Source organism: Myotis davidii, unplaced genomic scaffold, assembly GCF_000327345.1.
Source record: "Myotis davidii unplaced genomic scaffold, ASM32734v1 scaffold391, whole genome shotgun sequence".
Taxonomy (NCBI): Eukaryota; Metazoa; Chordata; class Mammalia; order Chiroptera; family Vespertilionidae; genus Myotis; species Myotis davidii.
Genome location: NW_006284336.1, coordinates 1013510 through 1022583, shown reverse-complemented (window position 1 = coordinate 1022583; position 9074 = coordinate 1013510). Strand labels below are relative to the sequence as shown.

Here is a 9074-nt window from a genome sequence, read left to right as displayed (position 1 = left end):
GCTGAGAAATATGGTAAACAAGGTAAAGCCCCCCTCATCACAAATTCCTCTTTTGTGAAGACTTAGCCTTTGGAGATTTCCTTTTGTGTATCTCGTTGATGGCCTTGAGGATATTAGATCAAGAAAGTAAAAATGGTGGAGATGTGTGAGTTTCAAAATCAGCACTTCACTCAAAGACGTGGAGGGAGGGGCAGGGGAAAAGTGCTTCTTGATAGGCATAATATTTGCTACAAAGCAAAACGAATTGACAGACATATCCTTGAAATCAGAGGAAACAGGATCCCTGAAGTATTTCTAGTGACCATACGGTGGTAATTTGAAAGGCATGACATTTTAGCCTTATTTAAGACAAGAGAGCATGGTAGGGCAGTTAACAGCATGGATTCTAGTATGGTTAAAAAAAAACCCTGGCTCCATCACTTACTTGCTGTCTGATCTTAGGCAAGGACGGAATCTCTCTTATGCTTCAGGCTTATCACCTATAAAATGGGCATAATGATAAAGCCCACGTCTCAGGGCTGTGGGGAAGATAAGCAAGTTAATGCATATGTATATAAACTCTCCCCTCTCTCACCAAATATTTTTATTGATTTCAGAGAGGAAGGGAAAGGGAGAGAGAGAGAGAAACATAAGGATGGGAGAAAATTATTGATCGGCTGCCTCCTGCACACCTCCCACTGGGGATGGAGCCCACAACCTGGACATGTGCCCTGACCAGGAATCGAACCATGACCTCCTGGTTTATAGGTTGATGCTTAACCACTGAGCCACGACAGCTGAGCTGTATATAGCTCTTTTAACAGCATCTAGTAGGTGCCTTATAAATGCCATTCTAATTATTATCCTATATAATAATCCTATATAATAAAAGGCTAATATGCAAAGAGACCGAATAGTGGAATGACAAGTTGCTATGACGCACACTGACCACCAGGGGGCAGATGCTCAATGCAGGAGCTGCCCCCTGGTGGTCAGTGCTCTCCCACAGGGGAAGCGCTGCTCAGCCAGAAGCCAGGCTCATGACTGGTGAGTGCAGCGGTGGTGGCGGGAGCCTCTCCCACCTCTACAGCAGCACTAAGGATGTCTGACTGCTGACTTAGGCCCACTCCCCGCCATCAGTCGGACATCCCCCAAGGGTTTCTGGATTGCAAGAGGGCGCAAGCCGGGCTGAGGGACCCTCCCCTTCCCCCTCCCCCGCCAAGTGCATGAATTTCGTGCACCGAGCCTCTAGTTATTATATGAAGTCTTTAGTAGTTCTTTTATTCAGTTGTTTTATTTTCCCATTTGAGGAAACTTGAATGTCTTTTTAAAGGCTTGTCTCATCTCTACCCTATATTTTCTATGTTGTCTCTAGTTCCTCATCCTCTTTTAGCCAACTGTTCCTTATATTTCAATATGTGGTTTTCCAACAACTATTGGTGTGGAGCGATTGATGCCAGGCAGGGTTATGCTATGCTGAATACTTTATTTATATTTTTGTGTAAACATAATTTGCTTTGTAGGCACAATATAACAAAAGCTCTAAAGCCACAAATACATTAGACAATGTTGCAATTCTCTCCAATCATGCTTAGATTACAGAGAAGCCTTCACAGTTCCTTTAAGGCAAACTGTTACCTTCTTAAACCTCCTTCAGAAAACCATCACATGAGGGGAAAGAAGGTGCTTGGGATGAGAGTGCAATACACAGATCGTTTTGATTCTCTTGTTTTCCTGTTTGTTTGTTTTTTGTGGCACTTAATTGATCATATTGGTCAAACTCTAGCTTTCTCATTCTGTATTCTGAAGAGACAGAAGGTTTGTGTTTTTTTTAACCAACTGGCATTTTTTTGTGATTATTCTATTAATCTTGCTAGTTGAGAAAATAGATTTGGGGAGGAATTACTTTTTTGGCTTCTCCTCTGGATGTAACAAGAATGTGGGGTCCCACTCATCTGGCCGGGGAGAGCCCTCATACGGCCAGTGGCTCTTTGCTCCCCCAGCCCTAGAAAATGCCATTTCTGCCCAGCTCACCAGAAGGTCACTTGGGTAGCTGGACAAAGCGGGAGAAATGGTCTTCTGAAGACCCCATTGCCAACTTGGTTGTGGGAGAAAGAATGACCAAAAACGCAGCATTTGGCAGAGGTGTTGGGATAACACCTCAACATCATCTCTCTAAATGGCACAGAACTGGGATGCTGGGGAGTCCTGGGGTACAGGGAGAAGAGGATGTTGTGTCCTCTTTGAGATACTCTCATCTCTTCACATGAGATGGCAGCACCCTTTCTTCATATTTCACACGGACATTCACAACGAGAGACTTTCCCTTCAGATAAATATTTGTTACAAAAGGACTGAAAATGAAGTAGGTAATTGCTGAGATGCATTTTTCATCACGTTGAGGAAGAGTTGGTCTACCCTTAGGGCTCGTTGGTGGAGAGATTGGGCAATGTAGACCGCCCCCCCCCGGACCCACCCATATCTTCCAGAATGTAAAGTGAGATGGGGTGCTAACCCTGTGGGCTTCTTGTGTTCCCAGTTTGGTTTAGGAGGAAGGGAGTCACCCTTTTGGGAGCAGGGAATGAGGCGCCCCCTTGTGGAGACATTGAACCTCTTTCTCTTCCTGCAGGGGAACTGTTCACCTCAGCCATGCCAAGTGGGGTGGGGCCCAGGGCAGGGTTTCTTAGAAGTTTAGGAGCTGGAAAATTGAACAAAGGTGTGTAATCGAAGAGTTTGGTCCCCAGTTGGCCCAATGCAGGGTCCCTGCAAAGAATCTGCATCATAATTTTATATTTCAGAGGAGAGGAACCACGTATTTGGCATCTGATATCGAATTCTTATACCACTAGAATGTGTTACATGTTGGAACATGCTTTGGCAAGTAAAAGGATGCTCATTGATTTTTTTTCCCAAATATGGTCTACTGCGGAGGTCTTCCTTGGGGGATCCACGGTAAACGTGGCTGTTCACTTCTAGAAAATGAATGTAGCAAAATTGGTAATACCAAAAGCAAGTGTGCAAACACAGGTGATTCTCAGTAATGATTTCCGAAATAGACCCACATGTGGTGAGTTTTCTTAAAACTAAAATCCAGTATGTGGTGTGGAGAGGAGAGGATTTTGCTCATGAGATGTGGTCTCAGAGAGAAATCTCTGTGGCTGGTCTTCAGACACATGCTGTTGACCCATCTTTTATCCTGAAAACTTCACACCTGTTTCCCTGTGTTTATGGATAAGAACCAGTGAAGGGATTGAGCATCAGAGGGCGAGAGGACAGCAGTTCAACCTTCTGACCGTAAAGCAGTTGAAGGAAGTTGGGGGAGAGGGAAAGTACTATTCAAAGAGATCATAAATCTATGGGCTCATGAAATCATCTGGCCTATTCTCATCCTGCCAGCCAAATCGGCAAGTGCTCTCATCAGAGGCATGGGTGGTTGGCAGTGAAAAGTGTTATTGGCCTGAAGAATTCTAGGATCTGGATAGTGCTCTGTGATGACACCTTTCAATCCAAACTTGTCTTTGCCCATGTCTAGTCTCCTAGGCATGGGGCCTGTGGGCTTGTGTTAATCAGACTGTTCTAGAACCATCGAGAAGGAGTCAAAGATGGATGGTTTTGAAACAGGAGATAGGAGAGTGTAATACACAGAGGGGAAGGGACATAACACTGCATGGAATGGGGTTGGCACTTAATTTCAAAAAACAACAGTGATCAAAGCTTTTTAGCTCAGCTGACTGCAGACAAACACGACACGCACTGGACTACAGCATTTGTTCACTGGGGCACAGAAGAGCTTTCTTCAGTGGCTCCTCTTCTTTCAAACCATCCTTCGTTCTTCTGTCCAGGTCCTGGGTTACTGGATAAAGGGCATCCGCTCCTTGTTCTCGCTGTCCCCCTCATGGTCCTCCTCTTCTTCTCCAGCCTCGCTGGTCTCCGTGCTGTCATTGGCCATCTGTAATTCAACAGTAGACTTGTGAGAGGGCTGTGCAACCTAACCCCCACCTTTTCTGAGCATCTGATGAAGCCACTTGGAAGGACTTCGTTAAGGGCCAAGAGCAAGGAAACCCTGCACTGCTGGCTTCCCCAGGAAGGCAATGTGGTATTAGCTACCTTATGTTGGGCACCCCAAGAAGCAGTCTCTGAGCGAAGGATTTGAGTGCATGTATTTGGAATTGGGAGATGATTCCTTTGAGCCTACGCTTCCATCCAGATGGGCTGTAGCCTCCACCCACTCTAGAGATACTCCAAATACAGGTCTGAGTTGGCCCATTCTCCATCATCTCTGTTTCCGTAAGTCCCAGGGTAAAAGTCCTCCTGAGATTCAGGGACAAGGGCAATGATATAGGAGCCAAGGCAGGTTTTCAGTTCTCACATTAAAAGGTCTGCCTTTCAGACTCTGCTCTGATAAGACCCCTCTTCCCCCACCACACACACACCTTTGTCGTCAAACAGGCCTTCCCCCCCTAGCCCTAGAGTCCAGCAGGACCTCATGGGTAAGGAGACGGGTGGGAAGCCAGTGCCAGCTATTTGACTTGAAAGCACCAAGCAGACCAGGATACCTCTCTACCTGTCTGCCTTATACTGATGGGGCTGGAACAGAGTTGGTCACATGTTTAAAGAACACAGCACAGGTGCACAGAAGACCAGATACCAGCCATCTTCTCCTCCTTACCCTGGTCCCTCATCTGCTTAAAACACTTGTTGGCACAGACCCGGAACTATATTCATATTGTTATCAGCGACTTAGACATTGTAAAATGCCCTCTTATTTAACAGTCCTTCATTGAGAAAAATGGCCATCATACCTAAACCACATTATGGTTATGAAAGCCCAGTAAACACTTTTAAAAAATACATGCCTTACACTAAAACATGCAAGACATTTTTAGGTCTTGCTCTTTCATAAATGACCGAAGCTGCTCCAAGATTAAACATGTGAGAAAACAAAAACCCTTCCTAAGTGTTTTCTTTGTCAAACCTTTCCTAGAATTTAGTGTGTGTGAGACAATGTTTTAGCATATCATTCTGATTGAGAATTTATCAATTTCCAGTTTACAGACGGGAACTGTAAATTGCAGCAAGTAATTGTGGCAAAGTAATTGCCCAGGTCACACACAGGAGCTCAGAGCTGAACTTTGAATCACGCCGTCTGGTGAAAGCTGCCGTGTTGGCTGCCACACTAGTACCTAGCCCCTCCCCCCACCTCCAGTGGCCATTGCAAGAGCCTAGGGGATGTGAGTGACATGCTTCATTCCTGGTGAGATCCCTGGACAGAAGGGTTTTATCTTGATCAGAGAAAACAAAAGCAATGCAATCATCAGAAGCCATCTCAGAGGCCGTTGGCATCCATCTGTCAAGCATGTGCATGTGAATTTATTAGATTTTTTTTTGCCAGGAATTCCTCCGGTTCGTGACAGCCAATAGATGGCATTGTCAGAGACACAGGTTGTTGTTTCTATCCTTTCCTGACTGCCCTCAGATTGCTCTTGGGATGCTCTCACTGAAGACGTTTCCGTTCCTTCTCAGCATTTATCTCAGTTTGTGGCATCCCTTATTTGTTCCATCCCTTGCTTATCGATGGTCACCTCCGCCAGCCCAGGACCTGGTATATTTCCCCCTGCCCCACCTGTGCCTGCACCTGACCAGACCTCTTGTGTTGAACTGAACGGACCCCTCTGCGTGTGACTCACCAGCGGAGTCGGGGTCTTCTCTACATCCAGAACTAACTTGCCAATGTTCCCTCGGTCATGGATCCGCTGCATGGCCTCCTTTACCTGAGAGGAAGAAAAAAACGGAAACGCAGGTTAGGTGCCCTGTCTCCCTAGGGCAGAGGGACTGGAAAAGCCAAGCCACCGCATCTCCACCAGGGGGCGCTGTGGTTCCAGTTTAGTGGCGAAACCCGAGCTGGGTTTGGATGTTGGGTGCAAATAAATTCTGGGTTGTGCCACGCACTCTGATCTGTACAAGCAACTTGGTCTCCGGGGTCTAAAATATGAGGATGATTGTCCCTAAAATAAGTAAATTAAAATTCCTTTTTTTAAAAAAAAGGGCTGTGTGTGAAGGGGTGGAGAGTTTACTGTGGAGTTCCAAGAGGTATGTGCTGCAGAGTGTCAGGGCACTTTCGCCGGAATAAATTTTAACCAATACAATTATTTTTTGAGGGTCATTTGTGACCTGCTCACCTAAATGTTTTATTACTCTGCTTACAGTTTGGTTAAATGACTCATTTCCTGGGCTAAACTACGTTTTTTAAAAAAATTCCCATGATTCCTAGTACAGGGTGAACATTTTATGTTCAAGTAAGTAGATATTTCCAGGGAACTAGTATTCTCTCCAGAAAAGAAGACCTTCTGTGTTGGGTCCCCCCACCCCCAAATGATGGGGGCCAACAGATGTTTCCTGGGATCCTTTATAAAAGCAGGGTTTGACAGTTCTGATTTATGCTTTGGACATTTTATTACGTTGCTGTGTGGAAAATGAACTGTAGGGGGTGCTCTGAGTATTAAACCAGATAAGAAAAAGGCAAAAGAGAGCCCAGTGCTTGGCATGGGTATGTCCTTCACATCTCTTAGTGATTTCTAAATGGAAATTCAACATCTCCTGATAAAAAAAAAGTTTCAATAGATTTAGCCTAAATATTTTTCCCAAAGTCTCAAATTTTTAAATATTTTTGTTCATTCATTTAGCCCACAATATTCATTAAATGTTGCTTAGAGGAAAGAGGCCATGTTTTAAAAAAAATTTAAAAACTAAGTGAGGGTGTCTGCCTTTGAGGAACTCAATCTGGGGCTGATGGAACAGTGTTTGCTTATATAAAAACCAAAGCCATTTTCTCATTTGGGTAAAAACTTGACAGAGCCATTAAAATGTGTGCATTCTCATTGCTTTCCCTGGGATTTTATCCTAAAGACATAATTCAAGTTATGGGGGAAGAAACTTACCACACAAAGGACACTCAATCACAGCATTGTGTTAATGGGAAAACATTAAAGCAACTTATGTGTCACAGATCAAGGGAATGGTTAAGTAAACCACGATTCTTACATTTTTCTACTGAATGGAAATGTTACATAGGTGTTAAAGTGCTAATTACAAAGAATATACAGCAGGATAAAATGCCTCTATGATATTGCTAAATGAGGAAATCAAGATGCATATTTTTATTTGCATCCTCATAAAAACATGGACATCTGAAAATAACTAGGTATATGCTAAAACATGATGTAAGGGAAATGTGTGCCTTTTAACTCTCGGGTCCAAACCTTGTCATTTGGTAACAAGTAATCAAATCTGTATTCAATATAAATTAAGTGCATCTCTAAATATAGTCTTTGGATAGAATCAGTATCTATAATAGACTGATAGTGTCATATGTTTGCTAAATTTCTTTTTTTTTCTTTACTGATTAAGGTATTACATGTGAGTCCCTATTCTCCCCCCCCCCATAGTCCCCTACCTCTGCACTCATGCCCTCACCCCCCCTGATTGCTAAATTTCTCGATCATAATACATAATGCAGTGGATTCCCTGGCTGACAGCTAAGCCATGCCCAGGTTCCTCACACACAGAAACTGTGAGATTGTAAATGTTGTTTTAAGCTAATAAATGTTGGGGGGGGGTAATTTGTTATGCCACAATCGATAACTAATACATTCTTATCTTGCATACGTAGTTCTTACCTTACAAGTTATGTATCATACCCATTTTGTAGATAAGTCCCTCGGTGCCAAAGGGATAAGCAATTTGTCCTAAGATTCTATATCAGCATTAGGACTGTGGTTCAAACTCAGGTTTGTCAGATTTCAAAACTGATGCTTTTCCTGATTCTGCCCAGACCATATTGCTTGGTTTGATTCTCAAAGTCAGAGGAAAGTGGTAGGTAACATCTCACATAATGATTTCCCAGAATTCAGTGGTTTATTACCCCGGCAAGTCATTAAACACCTGGAAACTTCTTAGAGATTAGGAACAATTTTTAGGCTGCTTCTCCAATAAGACAGAGCCCAGGGAAGCAGAAAAAGCTGTTTTCTTGCCAGGTAATGCTTATGGTGATACTAGAAAAAGAAAAAAAAAAAAAGCCCCCTGCAGGGCTGGCTATAGTCTGCCTATTCTTTTAGACATTTCTTTCTGAAATGCACTGAGTCCTTGAAGTCACTATGTGGGTGATGGAGAGAGAGTTAGGAGTTTTTCCAAGAGAAGTCTGACTCCCAGTCATGCTGCTTGAGTTTACAGCAATCTTAGCTGCTCTTGGAGATGTGAAAGAGTCCTTTTGATGATAACTTAGAAAGGAAAAAACTACCATTTTTTGGATCAATTCTTTATCCGGCACAGTATGAGGCATTTTACAGATGTTGCTTCATTTTATCTGTACACCAAGCCTTTGAGGTGAGTATTGGCATTATAGTTTCACAGACAAGAAACCCAGAGGTTTCTGTCCTGTCTACCCTGTATCCCAGAGTCCCTGGCAACCTTGGTGGCCTGCTGAGTGCTGCCTGGGTGGCCTAGTGGAGTCTGTTCACAATCAAGGTGTGGTTCCCCACACCCATGCTGAGATTCCACAGCCAGCTGCATGGCTGGCTAGATCTGATCTTAGTAGCTGGATTTTCCAGAACTAGGGATTCTGGGCATACTCAGGCCATCTCCACTGGAGCTGGTTTCTCATCTAGACAGTGGGAAGGAATTTGAGCCACGTCATTTGAATATCTTAAGAGGCCAAAATCCTGAGTATGGAGGCCATCTGAGCCTTTTCTGACACTTCTTGTCCTGTGGAAGTCGCCGTAATACCGTCCTAAGTGGATGGCGGCAGGAGGCAGTGGGAGCATCACTTTGTGCTAGGTTCTGCTTTGACTCAGTAATGCCACTCCATCAAGTCACATCATAACTTTGTTCCTCAACTTTTTATATGTTAAGTGATAATTGCTATTCTATCCATTCCCTTATTCAGTCAGTCAGTCACCCAAAGGTGCCAAAGCCCTATCCCAGGAGCTGTTTATAGAGTAATGGGTGAAACAGATATGATTTCTCTATCCTAAGGGAATCCCAGTTTTATTTATTAAATAGGCTAATCATCATAATAAGAATTTCACAATTTAAAAAAT

At 43.7% G+C, this 9074-nt stretch overlaps 1 protein-coding gene across 1 annotated transcript in view; it reads right to left on the bottom strand.

The window, feature by feature from the left end:
* Window positions 1-1445: 1445 nt before the first annotated feature.
* The window catches only part of VAT1L (vesicle amine transport 1-like), a 146215-nt gene continuing 138586 nt past the window's right edge, over window positions 1446-9074 (bottom strand). Inside the window, exons 8-9 of the mRNA XM_006754446.2 lie at window positions 5667-5750; window positions 1446-3928 (exon numbers count right to left, since the gene is read on the bottom strand). Coding sequence (XP_006754509.1) covers window positions 3830-3928; window positions 5667-5750 — 183 coding nt within the window. The 3' untranslated portion in view covers window positions 1446-3829. The remainder of the gene's footprint in view (window positions 3929-5666; window positions 5751-9074) is intronic.